A 16,501-nucleotide genomic window follows, 5' to 3' on the forward strand; every position below is an offset into this window, starting at 1 on the left:
CGCCGCACCAACCCGACGCATCCGCCGGTGGGCCGTCCCACGCCAACCCAGATCCCAAGCTAAGAGGAAGAAACGGCCCTGCCGCTTGGCGGTGGCGGGGGAGAGCTGCTGGAAGAGGAAGGGAGGGGACCAGCGGCCTAGGGTTCCCCTATCCGCTTGCGAGGGAGAGAGTGGGAGAAAACGAGTCCCTTCCTCAATTCTTCAAGTTCACTGTCTCAAGCCCATTCCCTCGATCACTACCCTCTACTGGATCTTAACGTACCTAGCACTAGCAGCATTGATTAATTAGTTAATTTCTTTGTCCGTAGAACAACCACCCCGTTACTCTTACTAACAGCTGATGCCAACCAATCCACAAAACAGCCGCTTTTCCTTTTTGTTCCTTCGGAAAAAGGAGGCCGCAAATTGCTAATGGTAGTGGAGTAGCTTATTTCCAATCAACTGGTCGATGCATCACAGAATCACCAGCTATAATCATAATACAGTAGTACAATTAATCTCAGGGAAAATTTGTTGTATAATTGGTGCTTAAGCAAAACTTTCTTTAACCAGAGTAAGAGCCAAGACAGTAAAAGCTCTTAGCTAGATATATATAATTAACACATGTTGTCGTTAAGCTCTCCCTCCTAAACCAAAGACCGGGACAGGAAAACTAAACAGTAAGCCTGGCCTGCTTTTAACCGAAGTTGAACTGGAAGCCGCCGGGGAACCCACCGCCGTGGTGGAACGTGTACTGCTGCCCACCGCCTCCGCCGAACGGGTCGAAGCCACCGCCGCCGCCTCCCCCCATGCCCATCTCCTCCAGGTCCTCTCCCCGGTCGTACCTCACACGCTTGTCCTCGTCGCTAAGCACCTGCACATACACGACGCACATACAGTTAGAAACAACATCATATCAAAGCCGCGCACCTAGTTCAATCAATCTTGCTGTGTCTATTTGTTTTTCTCTTTCCCTTTTCATCACTTAAAACAGTACCTCGTATGCAGAGGCGATCTCTCGGAACATGTTCTCCGCCTCCTCGCGGTTCTCCACGTTCTTGTCCGGGTGCCACTGCAGCGCCAGCCTCTTGTACGCGCGCTTGATGTCCGCGGCCGACGCTGTCTTCGAGATGCCCAGGATCTTGTACCAGTCTTTCCTTTTGCTCAGCTTCAGCTGCCTTTCGGCTTTCATGAGCGCTTCTCGGATTGCCATGTCCTGAGTCAGCGTCAACAGAAAACTCGCTGTCAGACCACACTTCATTTGTTCACACGAGCCATAAACCAAGCTTGCAAGTAAAACTATCCACTGGAGATGCGTGATCCTTATTTTGGAATTTCAAAAGATAATAAAGGGGACAGGGACAGGAAACAGAGCATGACAGCAGAGTTTCTACTGTGCGTGTAACCTCAGCCAGAGAGTTAACTTTTAACCACAAGTTGCACCCCGTATTATACCAAAGTGTAGCTAATGCAGGATCTATTGCTGTGTACGTCATCCATCCAAGCAGTTAAAACACATGATTTGTCCACTGAGAACGATATTTACTTATGTAGGCTACTCATTGAGCATAACAAACCTATTTCGTCAGATGACAATTGTATTCAGCCTAATGGAAATGGGAGTAACAAGATGCACGCCAACAGAAGCACATCATCCGAGAGTAAATCAAATACAGCAAGATGCAAGTATTAAAAGGAAATTGGCATGCTCTGACAGACTGAGAGCTTAGGCTTCTTCAGTTAGAACAGAAAAAAAAAAAGATATGCTCACAAATGAGCTTAGCTGTGATATACTTGGGACAGCTGTGATAAATTCAGGACAGCAAAGCAATATTGCATAAAATTCACCTGTGGGGATTTTTGGGCAGCCTCTTTTAGATCCTCAACTGCACCTTCCCAATCTTCCGTTAGAAGTTTAGCCTCACCTCTCTGCAGCAAGTATGAGAAACAGTTCAATTAACAGGTTCACCGCTCTTTCAGTCTATCGGCGGCAGTTTTTGATGATATATATCACCTTGCGTGTGATTTCCCGCATATTATTTTTGAGCATGCTCCTAGAGAGACTAATTGTGTTGCCCATGATTTAGCAAAACTAGCTAGAAGTAAGGTGCGTGCGGGGTGGATGGAAGATCCACCCGTAGAGATTGTTGATACTCTTGTAAAAGATAATATGGTGATTACCTTGCAATAAAGAGTACTTTGATGCAAAAAAAAGGTTTACAAAATCTGGCATAATGAGTAAGTTCATTCTGTTGTATAGTGCATAATTTCAATTTCCTGAAATAACACCAGTAACGAAAAACTGAATACCATATCTGTTGTAATTTACTTGTGCACTCTAGAGATATAATAAGCTAAGCATATGGAAAGTGCAAGATATTGCAATTCTATTGACAGCAAACAATTTCCTTGATGCTATAGTCCAATATGGACAAGTAGCCGCAAAAGGCAATAGGAGCCAAGATGCATGTATGACAGGTATCTGTGCCAGCAGGTAGTTCCTAGCATCCGAAACATGGCATACCAAGATCTGAAACATTCTATATTTGCATTCTAAACATGAATGCATGGTTGTGTGTAATCCAGGCAAGCAATGTTACCTGTGACAAAGCTTCAACAAGTTCTTCATCTATGCTGAGTGCTTCCGTACAGGTGCTGATTGCCTCCTTGCCTCTTCCAAGTTTAACCAGAGTCTTACAGAGCCCAAGATGAAGTTGTACGTTGTACAAAGTATGGTCTGGATCCATTGCTAGTGCTGCCTTGTAGTCCTCAACAGCCACGCGAAACTTGCTCTTAGCAGCATTTTCTTCAGCCTGCATGCCCACCACTTTATTTATTTTCTTGTTACGGTGTCGTGAACTCAGAGTTTAACCAATATAAAGAAGTTATCAAATAAAGCTCACGCTTTTGGTCTTCTTTAGAAGTTTTTTCAACCCAAAATATGCCTTCTTCAATTCTGAATGCTCGGGGTCTAGACGTAGGCCTTTCTGATAGTGCCTAAACAGAAAGTGTTGTTATTGGTGTAGCGAATACTTAATCTTACCGGCGTTATGTGCCCGTACTGGCACCTTTTCAAATGAAAAGCAGCAGACAATACTTTACCTGTTGGCAACATCATGATCAGCAAGGTAATAGTATGCTCGACCACGAAGTAACAGCGCATCCAAGTTATCTTCATCTTCCTTGAGAATAAATCCTGTCTCCGAAATAACATTCGAATAGTCTTTCAGTGCTAGCAACGCTTTAGCCTTGAGAAGCTTTGCCTGAAAAAACAACAGTTGTCGTGTTACTGTGGCTTACTGAATGAGACATGAGGGCACGGAGTATTTGTGGTTGCACATGATTAATAGGTGGAGTATACATACTCCTTAAAACATACCTTTAAGCAACCTGGAGAAAAGACGAGCACGATTTTGTTGACGTACTCCAGGACTTTTGAGAATTCTCCAGCATCAGACTGGGTATAAGCGGATTCCAATGCGTTTTGAGCCTGCAGCAGCTGAGCTAGTTCCTTCTCCACTGAAGCAGTCCCGGGCTTGAGCTCCAGGAATTTGTTATAGTCACTCTCAGCTTCCTTGTGTCTAGAGTTCAGAAAAGCACATTATTTAGGGATTTGAGGAAGAAGGAGCAGTGAAAATATGAAATGAACGCCATTAAACTCAGCTACTTGTGGGGGCGGGCAGTAGAAAGGAGCAGTTTGGAAGATGTACTAGTTCTACCTTTGTAGCCATCCTCATGTTTGTACTCCCTCCGTTTTTATTTACTCAACTGAAGTCAAACTTTGTATAAAGTTTGACCAAGTTTGTAGAGAACAGTATGAACATTTACAATAACAAATCTTGTTGAAAGTGTACAAACCTAATACGCGGAGTAAATAAAAACGGAGGGAGCATATATGCAACTTACAAGTGCGGACATGGCAGCCGGAATTAGAAATAACAAGTAAAGTAGGTCTTGATTAGTGGACAAAAAAATGATTACCTGCATCTGTGACGAAGCACTGTTGCGCGCTGCCTGTAAGCTTCGGAATGGTTGGGGTCGAGCTCGAGGATAGCGTTGAGCAGACCGAGCGCCCCGTCGTATTTCCTTAGGCTCATCATCTCGGAGGCGCTCTTGAACAGTTTGGAGGGATCATTGTCTTGGACTTGTGGAGAATGGGAAGGAAAAAGAATACAGGTTATGATTTAGTGTCGTTGCAGCGCTCTGTTCTGGAGCAAGGATTTTCTATTGTAAAAAAAGAAAGAAGAAGAAGAAACACTGGTGTTGTAGGTAACAGAAGAAGAGAAGAGAAGGGTGAAGAATCTACACACAGGGTTGATGTGTGAAAACGAACATGTATGTTAATTGGTGGAGTAAGTAGATGAGGAGTTGGTAAGAAGTCTGACAAGACGATAAGTTGGTTTTCATCAGTAATTGGTTAGAATCCTCTCTCTGCTTGTGCTCCTCGTTCCCAAGGATGGGGGAGGTGTTGCACTCACAAGAAGAGGAAGAGCATGGGCAGGCCATGGAGGGGAGGGGAGGTGAGGTGAGTGTACCCTCCCCTTGCATACCAACCAACCCCAACCAAGCAAGATCCCATCAGCATTCTAAATTCTAATGTTATGGGGGCGCTACCGCTAATAGTCCCCTTGCATACATAGATAATCTAATGACATAGGTAAGGTAAAACGAAAACTAGGAGCGGAGCGGAGCAGAGCGAATCTATGTATGTATGTATGTATGTACTGAAGAGCGCTAGCTAGTTGGGTCGGGGGCATGGATCGGAGGAGAAGACAAGACAAGACAAGAGGATTTACCTTGGGAGGAGCAGAGGAGGATGGGGGAGTAGAAGAGCAGCAGCGGCAGCGCCAGCCGCCACGCCATCTCTTGTCCGTCTTTCGAGGTACCGCTCGCCGGCGGCCACTTCCTTCCTACGAGGTGAGGGTAGATCTCAGCCCACCCGTCCCGTTGGATTCGATTCGATTTGATTTGCCTCCCATCCAATTCCAATCCAGCCAAGGGGGAGGGAGGAAGAAGAAGAAGAAGAAGACCAAGACGGGGAACACGTAGCCTGGCCAATGGCTTGCCGCCGCGTGGCCTTTCTTTGCTGCCTGCGTGTTACGCCCTCCCCTCCGTAACGCCCCCTCGGACACGGAAACTCAGGCGATACGCCTCCTGCCTAAGCTTTAGATTCAACAGAGGAACAAGGATTTTGCCTCGCTTACCAATTGACCCGACGCCGCAGAATATTCATCCAAAGCCCTTCACAGATTGGCAACATTGTTTTCATCTGCTTTCATAAGAATGAACGAGACATCGACAAATAGCAAATGTGACATACTAGGAGCCCCTCTACAAAGTTTCACCCCTGTCAAATTTCCAGTCTCCTCTTCATGCATCAGGAGACTAGTAAGGCCTTCAGCACACAATAAGAATAGGTATGATGAGAGGGGGTCTCCCTAGCGGAGTCCCGTCGAAGGAGCAAAGCTACCAGAAACATCATTATTCAGTCTCACCCTATAATTAAGTGACCGATGTTAGACACTCCATGATAAGTTTTACTCATTCCAAATCAAAACCGAGCTGAATTAAAATCCCTTTCAAGAAAACACCATTCCACTCTGTCATATGCCTTGTGCGTGTCCAATTTTACCCCACAATTTCCAGACTTTCCATGCCTATTATTTTTAATGGTATGATAGCTCTCATAAGCGACAAGGAAATTATCAGTAATCAACCTTTCCGATACAAAAGCACTTTGCATCGGAGAAATTAGCTCAGGCAAAAAATACCTGGAGTCGGTTCGCAAGGAATTTTGAAATCACCTTATACTCGACGTTGCATAAACTTATTGGACACTACATGATATGATCGGGGCTGTCATTTTTTGGAATCATGACTATTGTAGTTTCATTCCACCCATCCGGAATCTTCTTTGAGTTAACTGCCAATAAGACTTCATCAATAAGATCATCCCCAATAAGATGTGTCAGAATCTTGTATAGAAAACTGCGTGTAATCCATCCGGACCGGGGGCTTTGAAATCCCCATGCTAAAAAGGGTATTCTTAACTTCATCTCGAGTATATTCTGTTGTTAACATGTCATTCATGGCCCGGCTCACCTTTGGTTTTACCTTTGCTAGCGGGCCAATAGCTCCTGTGCGACATCTTTGATGTGAATTGGAAGGAGTGCGACGTTGTTCGAATGAATGGCTGTGATGCGACACATTTGAGCGTGTAAATAGCCCAGGGCCACATGGGGTGTTAAATGGGGTTAAATTGGTCGTCAACCAAGCCCGTTTATGTTAGGACATGTGGGTCCAACTTAATTGGTCCTCAAAACAGCTGACCGTGCCCTGCCGCCCGACCGTGCCGGGCCCGCCACTCTGCCCCCCCCCTTCTTCTCCGGTGGCGGCGGATCTTGCGTTCTCGGCGGCGGCGGCGGAGCCCTCGTTCTCAACGGCGGCGGAGCCTTCGTCCTTAGAAAATGGTGAGTGAATTCGAACCCTAGTCCAGTTCCTCTCTCGGGCCCGTAGATCTCAGCTCGTTTCATCTTTTTTCGCTTGTTGAATCGATAGGTTGTGAGGGGAGCCCGTGGGCATACTGAGATGGAGCCGCCAGATTCAACTTCGAATAGGTAATGCGCCTCTCTCCGATCCAATTTTGCATGCAATTAGGGCCTCGTTTGCTCTTTCTCACGGGCTCACACTGTCCGCCACTGACAGAGGGGATGCTGCCGCTCGGACCTTCGAATTGACGGTCAATTTCTTTCCATCAAAGGCAAAATTAGTTGATGGTAGCATACAGGACATTCAGAGAGACACAATTGTTAAATGGGAGGTTGAGTATACAGAGATTGATCCACAAGTTCTACAGAACATGGGAGAGAAGGCAGTGAAGAAATGGGTGGAAAAAATTGGGGAGAATATTGTTTGGGGTCCAGAGCAAGAAGTATCACTGTTGCGGTTTGATGATTGGAAAGGAGAGTATGTGAGAATAGAAGATGGTGAACAGATTGTTGAAGAAATCGATCGGCAAAACGGCTGGACAAGCAAACGGGCTAATTTTGATGTGAATATTTTTTTGAAGGTTGGATATGTGTCATCACACTTGGCTGCGCAGATGGTAGATGATGATTGGGCTACACAGAGGCCATTGTTCCCATGTGTACTGAACTTACAGTAATAGTCGAAGAGGGACAGGTGACTGGAACTGGAACTGAAACTGCAGCAACTGTTGATTGGAATGTAGTTGAATTAGATGAGCCTACTGATTTGGTCATTGCACCAATGCCTGACATTGAGATGGCCAAACTTTTTGGCATTCCAGTCGATGACAGAGATAAGCAGGAGAGGGGCGAATCTAGTTTGCCTGCTAATGCTGATGAAGATGTAGATGGACAGTTGATGGAACAAGCTGCAGATGAAGTAGATGATGCACATGATGATGAGCTGGCGCATGTGTATGACAAAGAAAACCCTGTCATTGAAGTAGGCAAGTTGTTCCCAAGCATGAAGGAGTTTAGGATGTGTTTCAAGACTTATGCAGTGAAACATGAGTTTGATGCCAAGACTGTTTGGACTGATAGAAAGAAGTTTTATGCGAGGTGCAGAGGATTTGATGGTAGTGTCAAGCCTTGCAAGTGGTACATATCTGCTAGACTGCAACCTGATGGAAGTACTGTCAGGGTTAACCAAATCCCCAATCAACATACTTGTATTACAAGTTCACAGAGAGTATCAACCATGACATCACAACTTTGAGTTGCAGAAAAGATCACCTCAATTTTAGCCAAAACACCAAACACTACTGCCAAGAAACTCAAAGTAGACTTGGAAAAGATGTACCCCATTAAACTGAAATATACCACAGTGTGGAAGGCAAAACAAAGGGCAATGAAAAATTTATATGGTGATTGGGAAAATACATTTAGGATGCTTTACACAAAGGCCAAAGTAAAAACAAGTAACATTTTATTTGCAAGAAAAAGGCCAAAGTAAAACTAATTTGGTGTTTTATTTGCCGAAGTTAGAGGTGGGCTGGTGCCCCTACGCGGGTGGGCTGGTCTCTATTTGGGCATGGTTATTTTCTCACGGCCCAACATCTATTCGGCAGCCCAGTTTTGTTTTTTTACTAGAAACTGAATTTGGGTGTGTACTCTGTTAACTGAAGAACAAAAACAGAACAGAGCATGAACACTGAATAGGGCCCTTGAGAATATCATTACAATAATTCAAGAAAGTTTTGCTTCACACAAATTCAAATTCATCTAACAAATGATCCCTGGCTAACTCAAACTACTGGGCACTACTAGCTATAGACACAATAACTGAAATTAGAGAACCCCTAAAACTAGCTGACACACTAATTGAAACTCTAACAAATTCTAGCGATTGATGAACATCAAGTAAAATAAACCCATAACAATGACACAACAATAAAATGCTCCAGCCATCATATTTGCTTGCTGCTTTAAATCGATCAGATGCTTTAGTTGCTTGCCCATTTTCTTCAATTCACACTTCAGTTCTGCACTGTGCATCATCGGATCGGCTCTGTCCGCCAAATTGGGGGCTTGTTCCACGGCAAGCCGCCCCCCAAAATTGAGCTCTTGGGTTGGGGTTGATGCCTCCAATTTCAACCTTTCTACATAGTCATCGAGCCACTCAAAATGCCCACATTTCTTCAGAACCTGAAAAACAGGGGGCCGGCGGCGCATGAATCCTAAATCCACCACCCAGATCCACTGCCCTAATTCGAGGAAAAAAGAAAGAAATCAGGAGAAATTAGACCATACGATTGGTCAAGAACACAGATCTAACCTGCCCCGGCTGTGGCTTGCTCAAGCATTTCACAAACTCGCGCCCACGGTTGCCATTTTCTTCCCTCACACAAGTCAAACGCTTCAGAGGCTCCATGCGCGGGCAATCGGGGCATCTTGTCAACGGCAGTGGACCGTAGTGCGTCCATGATTGGCGGGAGGCCGAAGTCGAGCTAGACAGCACTCGCCGGCGGCGCGCTTCGTTGCCGGAGCAGAGGAAGAAGAAGGTGGGAAAGGAAAGGGGCAGGGCAAGCAATGGAGGGGGGGCTGGGTCGGGCTCATGGCTGGCTCGGGTCGGGGCACGCTGATGAGCACGGGCATGCTTGTGTGGATAAGTTGTGGGTCCCACCCGCATGCGAGTAACTGGCGGGTCCCACGTGTCATAACTCAAATCGCTAACCCCTCGTGTTTTTCATTTCATGGTTAAACAGAGCCATGTCGCATTGGAGCTACTGTTGGCTTCAAAAACGTCGCATCACAGCCATTCATTCGAACTACATCCTCCTTCCAATTCGCATGAAGAACGTCGCACAGGAGCCATTGGCCCCTTTGCTAGCACGTCCAGATCAGCATGTAGGACGCCTGACGTGAACAGTGTTTTGAAGTACTCCACCGCCAGGTTCTTTAAATCATCTGGATCCTCTACCTAGTCACCACTATCGTTTCTCAGTTTCTTGATAAAGTTCCCCCTCCTTCTGGCAGAGGCGAATCCATGAAAAAGTGCAGTATTACAGTCTTTGTGGCGTAGCTAGTTAACTCTGCCACATTGCACCCAGTACAGTTCTTCTTGTTCTAACAAATTCTAAATTTGCATACGAAGTACCAACTAGTTGTGTTTAAAAGTTGCAGCTCACGGTGGACAATAATTCATTCATTCCGGTTATATAGGGCCAACTAATAAATAGACGCCTGAATTTTTTTTTCCTTGCGTTTAGTCAAATCGCTCTCCACTGTCCGATCGAGATCCAAAGGCCCAGCTGCCTTCTTCTTCATCCAGCCTTCTTCTTGCCCCCTATAATAAAGCAAAATAAAAACTAAAAAAGTTTCCTAAAAAAGGAATGAATTGGTGGCCTTGCTATTACCCTTGCAGAAGAAAGAAAATAAAAAAACTTATAACAAATGATGACGAAAACATGCACACAATTTGCACAGTAATTGCACTTTTTAATAATATATGAAAGAATAAACATATAATGTATATTTTCCCACTCTAGTATAATTTATACACATATTACATAGTACTTGTTTGTATACTTGCACAAACCCCAAATCCACACATACACATAATTAAAGGAAAAAAAAACGGCCAACCCAGCCTCCCACAGGCTTGCATTACATTACATTACGAGATATTACAACAATATGAGTAAAATCCGAGCAAGCAATTAATCGACCACATAATAGGATGTGTGTGACTTTCAATGAGCTCAGTGGCGGCAACATCGATCTTGGTGGTCACCAGTGTTCCCGTAGGACCTGGAGCACATGGTTGCCCAATTAATTCACATTACAAGTTATATTTCTAGCTGAATAATTAAGTAACACACTGACACTCGTCTAGTATGTAAGGAAAAAGAAGGAAAGTTATGTCATTCGTCATATTTTTCTCTCTACCAAACTTGTTCGACTGAAATGGGGATATTTTTAGAAAAATGTTCAGTACTTGTTGAGTGGATTCAAATTTATTCTTAGATTACTTTAGCCGATCCCTCAAAACTTAATCCACCATTCTTCAATTCCTCATTTTTTGAAGGATTAACTTTTCGTCCATCTAGTTGATCCTCAAAGCTTAATGCCTCAAAAAAAAGATCCCAAAACAATTTTGTCACACAAGTTCATTTCAAACACAAATTTAAACAACTCCATTGCATAATTAAACAATGGTAGCACATTAATATCATACCTAACATAATTGAATAGTCTATTACCTACTAACACTATCTCGACACTGAACTAGCTAATCATCGAGATAATAAACTAAATAGAAGTACAGTACAAAGGAGCTCTACTCCTCAGAGAAGTCCGACTCGGAGCTCCAAGGGGCCGGCCTCGTGGTAGTTGGCGGTGGACCGACTCCATGGCATTAAGTTGTCCTTCTCCTCCTCGTCGTTTACGAGCTCGTGAAGACCCTCCAACATCTCCTCACGCTCGGCTTTGAGGCGGAAAATCGTGTGTGCGTTCCCTACGGACTCAAAGAACGCGTTGTTCTGAGTGAGGATCTACGGATGCTCCTCAAAAGGAGAGTGGCCACGAAGACGACATGAGCGCGCTTGGCCGCAAGCTACAGCTCGGCCGCTCGATGCTCCTTCTCCTCAGCCCAGGAGGCGACCCTCATAGCTGGAGGCGAGATGGCGGCCGCTGCCGAGGTGTCGATGAGGAAGTTTAGCTTCGCCCTGCTCCAGAAGAAGCTGAGCGTGGAGGTATCATAGGCGTGCACTGCTTCTTCTACATTGGCAAACATGCCAATTCACACACATGTCGACGCGTCTGGGTACTCCGGGTTACATATCTTATATATGCGCCCACTTTCCCCACGGACGGAGCCTCACATCATGGTACTTCAGTGGCGGCTGCGACATGTGATGTGAGGCGCCGCGGGTGCTCGTCGACGACGATGACGGGGGAGGTGGTGGCGGCGCGGGGATCGGGAGGCGACAGATGTCGAGCGGCGGCCACGACCACGAGGTCGAGCTCGGCGGTGTCCATAGTCAAGCGGTGGACATGACCTAGAGCCCGGCGGCAGCAACCCAAATTGGGGGCGGCAACGACGAAAATGGATGGGTGGTGGGGTGGGCTAGGTTTTGCGGTCGGCGGCACCGGGTTTTATAGCCGGAGGCTAGCCAATCTCAATACATTACATTGGCTCGACCAGTAAGCAAGGTCGAAAACTCGACCATGGTTTCCCGGTAGAAACCCATTTCACCCAAGTTGTTGCGAAACCCAAAAAGAAGGGGTTTTCCACACATCTCTTGCTCATTGTGTTGGTCCCACTTTTCTACTCCCTCCGTTCCTAAATATAGGTCTTTCTAGAGATCTCAAAAAGTGACTACATACGGAGTAAAATGAGTGAATCTACACTTTAAAATATGTCTACATACATCCGTATGTGGTAGTCCATTTGAAATCTCTAAAAAGACTTATATTTAGAAACGGAGGGAGTATTTATTTGGCCAAAAATGCATCGGGCAAGTTGGATTTCCAACCTTCATGGGACTCCATGGAACAAAATCTTGGTCGGTGCCCCATCCGCCACAACATGAATGCGGGAGGGGAGCGGCCTCCCCATATTTTTTTACTGAGAATTGCTCTTCTTGGAGCAAAAATGAGGTAGAGGGAAAATGTTTGAGAGATAAAAAGCTATTTTTTTGAGGGACTAAAGGAAATGAGGGATCTGCTAGATGGGTGTTAATTCCTCGAAACAAAAATTTATGCCCCAGATATAACTTTTGGGGGATCAACTAGACTTGATCTTAGTTCTTAATTTCATCACTCTCATTTGTACTCTACCCGCCTAAACAAAATATAGTCTAACCTAATATATGATATATACTGGTAGTAATACAATATATGTGGCCACACTTGGTTAAAAGTTTGATTGAATGAATGAATGATCGAGCATTAGTATACGTGAAACATAAGTGATACTACTAATTAAGACATTTCAGAAGGAAGGTGTTACCTGCTTTTGCTCGAATTGGTCGGCATTGACTATGCCGGCATGAAACAGCAGAGCCCAGAGATGCGTGATGAACTCACCACCCCGTGAGAGATGATCAATGTGCTCCTTCACATTATCGGAAGGCGCGGCATAGAGCAACCTATTGGCCCAGAATCTTGCCAGCTCCTCCCACAGAACAAACACAGGCTGGTTTTCGAGACTCCTCCCTAGGTCCATGCCCTTCCGGAAAACTGATTCTTCCTTGGAGAAATCTGATTCTTCTTCATTAGTAATCACCCCTGTTGTTGAGTCCATATGTTTCATTGCCTCATATTTGTCTTCCGCCCCACGTAGTAAATGTCTTGCTTCCCGTGCAGCTGCACTATAAGCAGATTTTGTCTCCAAGGGGTTCGGAGGAAGCAACTGTGGCGCGGAGACAATCAACTTGGACAACGTTGTGGCAACATCAAAATACACTGCTAGCTTCTCCCTCTCTTCTTCTACAGGGTGCTCATCAAGCCACTTCTTGTTTTTTGACTGCCCCATTTCCAGGTAACAAGTCGCAATGTGACAAGCCATAATAGTTCTCGGTCCATTTTTCCTCTCCGAAAAGACACCAATTGTCGGCCAAGTCCAAGACCAAGTACCTAGATCACCATTGTCAATAAGGCAGAGGCGCATATAAGAGTCAACAATGGCTTCCTTCACGTGTGCGGTCAACAGAACATGATTGCCTGTAGGACTGCCAAACATTTCCTCATAAACTTGCTCAATGTACCGCAACCCAAATATCCTTGAAAAAGTGATGCATTCCTTAAACGCACGTTTCACAAACGTGGCCAACACACACTCTTTTGTGCTGATTGCTTCAACAAATGAATATTGTCCAAGCTTACGTTGCCAGACATAGCCGGCGAAAAAATTAATCTTGGTCATAAACGCTTTAAACCTCATTTGGCAGCCCCCGTCTCCATTTCTGATAGACTGACACACAAGGGCAACTTTAGACCAGTTGGATGTCCAACACCGTACCAACTGCATCACTTGGAGCAAAGCAATGGAGACCAGTATTACTAGAGTGATGACAAGGTCATATGATGTGGTCGTCACAACAATAGTGTCGCCAGAAATATGTGTTGTTCTTGCCCCAGGTATGATAGTCACAACTCCCACAAATATTATGCCAATGATTGAGGCAAATGTCCAAATTGTTGCAACTTTCGACTCATAGTAATGAAGGAAGGCATTGTTGGTGAAAAATATGTCATAGAGAAAATACAACTCAACCTCGATGACGTTAAATGCCCTCTCATAGTCAACAGTACCATCATCCCTTTGTACAAGCAGGCCTTTGTTGACAAAATCCTCGGTCTCATCAAGGCGGGACTCAGCACATGCGAACCCAAAGAAACGCCGTTGCAACAAATGGCATAGGGAGAAGGAGAGGCAAACATCCCTGTAAGAATCAGTGTTTCGTCCTGATGAAGTGAGGGTGCGAAGCCATATCTTGTTTGTAGTGATGACTTTATTACCCTCCAATATGTTGTTTCTTTTTCTGAAATGGTCTAGGGGCCAGTCGACCACGTACTTAGGGTAATCTCTCATAATGACGTCACCATCATGACTTCTTGAATGGCTCTCTCCCATGTAATCAGCAATCAATTTGTTCACATTCCGCAATCTGCTTGGCAACACACTTGCTAGTGATCTGTGAAAGCCCTTAATGAAAGTGATGGCACACAGAACACCAATTGCAATGTTACCTACATCAGTGGAGATGGTGGAGATACCAATTAGTAGGACATATCCACAATAGAGGCAGAGCTGGTATAGCAACTTCAGGAACTGGCTGTTGTGGTCAAGGTTGTACCCACTGATTGAGTCAATGCTGCCGAAGAGGGTGAGCAAGGATACGGCCCAGATGGGGTACATCTCACTCTTCACCGACGAGGACTGCATTAAGCCAATGCTGTATGTCCCGAGGGACAATGATAATGCATTTGCAACCAAGACACCTTTTTGAACCATCCAGTGGTTGGACCAGCGGCGGCTGGACCCAAAAGCCACATAAAAGAAGGAGAGGGCAATGGCCACCAATGCAAGCACCTCAATACGAACCACTGTTCCTCTAGGGCTCTTCCACAACTCACTCAGATTGCCTAAATGGTGCTCCATGCCTCCTTCTCCGCCCCCCGTAATCCACCCTGAAAGAAACATATGTGTGGGTATAGTAAGACTACCCACCAATGTAGAATGACTACTAGGTGAGCTTAACATTGCTTGACCATGGCTTAACATAAATTCTCATCATTAGACAATTTTCATGACTGAATACTAAATGTGATCTTTAATTTTGATGCAAAAACACGCATTCCATTGCCCTGTGGATTTTTTTTTGCGAGTATGCCCTGTGGAAAAACAACAAATTATGTGCATAAGAAGTTGCTATTCTAGCCATTCGCTCTTGTCTTTCTAAACAAACATATATAGTTGCTCACTAAAACTAGCAAGCACTATTGTGGTCACCGTACATTGGTAGTGCTCACGAGTGAGTTGCCAGTAAACTTTAGAAGGTCATATTTGTTTAGAAGAGGTCACCTAGCGACTAGGATTATATCACTAGACAAATTTGTCCAATGCTAGGAAAAAACAAAGGTTTGTTAGTATCAGACAAGTCCAGTGATTGGCACGTAGATAAAAAAATCCATTGAAAAGGACAGATTACAACACACCAATATCACCGCATGAGTTGGTTTAGGACCAAAATTAACTATAAAACTGCTACTGCGTACAAGTTTATTTGCCATGTACGTACCAGGAATTCTTGTTGTTCTTCTGCTGCTGCTGCTCCTCCCTAGGCTTTGCTTCAGGCAGGAGACGATGGAGGAAGAAGACAGACGATGGAGATCTGTCTGTCCGTGCATGTGTGGGATTTCAGCTGGCTAGCCAAAGGTCCTCTTGCTTACACGATGGGCTTGGAATATAATAAAGCTACTCTTACTCCAGCCATGTGTTTGGAATAACTTTATTTAGCTAACTTTAGCTACCCCACAGAGTGTATCATAGCCTCTTTTTTTCGTTTTCTTTTTTCCTTTTTTTTTCCATCTGAAGCCTCCTCTCATTCTACCTGCCACGTCTCCATGAGTTTTGGTAACTATGATCCTTATGCCTTAATTTGCATGATCCCAATCAGTGTCTTTGTTGACTGGAGGAATCGATCGGATTTTATATTAGTATTACTTTAGTCCTTAAGAGCAACTCCAACAACTTTCTTAAAAAACTTCCCGTAAAACTGGTTTTATGGGATGACCCTAAAATTCAGGGGAAGTTGCTCAAGAGCTACTTTTGTTAGTTCCCGCAAACTTCTTCCCCTAAAATTTTTTTTTATTTTAAATTTAAAAAATAGATAATGGCCTAGGACCTGCCATTCAGTGACACGTGTGACGGCCGCCGGCGAGGGGCGGTGCGGGCGTGGCCCAGGTGGCGGCATGTCAACTTTCCAGCAGGGCGCACAGTAAAGTTTCAGGTTGTTTCTAGCCCACCAAAATTACACCGGAGGATTATCTTCCCGTAAACCCGAGGGGAAAAAAGGACCTAGTTTACAGGATCCCCTTAAGATGTGGATGATTTACGAGAACTATTTGAGAGGGTTTTTGCCCCAAATTCCCGTAAACAATTTTTTTTTATGAATAAGGGAGTTGTTGGACTTGCTCTAATTTAATCACTCCTTTTGTACTCATGCCCACCTTATAACAATGTAACTAATTCATTTTTGCTTCTTTCATGCTGAAAGGAACACTTTTCAAGCTAGAAGACACGTAGAAAGAGTGTCAACTAATTGTTTGGGTTTATCTTGGCATGCATTATACTCCCTTCATTTTTATTTACTCTGCATATTAGCTTTGACCTAAGTCAAACTTTATAAAATTTGACCAAGTTAACTGAAAACACTCTAAACTTTCACAGTAAAAAATATATGGTATAAAAAGAGATTGCATGATGATTATAATGATATTGACTTGGTACCGTGGATGTTATTTTTTGGGGTTTTTATTATTTATGC

At 44.5% G+C, this 16,501-nt stretch overlaps 2 protein-coding genes across 3 annotated transcripts; both read right to left on the reverse strand.

The window, feature by feature from the left end:
- Positions 1–471: 471 nt before the first annotated feature.
- On the reverse strand, positions 472–5,152 carry LOC109775728 (dnaJ protein P58IPK homolog B). 2 transcript variants are annotated; one of them, XM_020334721.4, is made up of 9 exons: positions 4,776–5,152; positions 3,961–4,123; positions 3,359–3,560; positions 3,082–3,242; positions 2,883–2,976; positions 2,580–2,792; positions 1,828–1,908; positions 977–1,195; positions 472–853 (listed from the first exon to the last, which is right to left on the reverse strand). In XM_020334721.4, the coding sequence occupies exons 1-9, from the start codon at positions 4,840–4,842 to the stop codon at positions 677–679; spliced, it is 1,377 nt and encodes a 458-aa protein (XP_020190310.1). In that variant the 5' UTR covers positions 4,843–5,152; the 3' UTR covers positions 472–676. The 2 variants fall into 2 exon arrangements, with proteins under 2 accessions (XP_020190310.1, XP_073367512.1); XM_073511411.1 differs by having other exon boundaries at positions 3,961–4,203; positions 4,677–4,971.
- Positions 5,153–9,923: 4,771 nt separating this feature from the next.
- LOC109776618 (uncharacterized) lies at positions 9,924–15,398 on the reverse strand. The gene is made up of 3 exons (XM_045234015.2): positions 15,254–15,398; positions 12,460–14,642; positions 9,924–10,256 (listed from the first exon to the last, which is right to left on the reverse strand). The coding sequence occupies exons 1-3, from the start codon at positions 15,360–15,362 to the stop codon at positions 10,236–10,238; spliced, it is 2,313 nt and encodes a 770-aa protein (XP_045089950.2). The 5' UTR covers positions 15,363–15,398; the 3' UTR covers positions 9,924–10,235.
- Between the last annotated feature and the right edge of the window lie 1,103 nt (positions 15,399–16,501).

This window comes from Aegilops tauschii, chromosome 3 (genome assembly GCF_002575655.3).
Source record: "Aegilops tauschii subsp. strangulata cultivar AL8/78 chromosome 3, Aet v6.0, whole genome shotgun sequence".
Classification (NCBI taxonomy): domain Eukaryota; kingdom Viridiplantae; phylum Streptophyta; class Magnoliopsida; order Poales; family Poaceae; genus Aegilops; species Aegilops tauschii.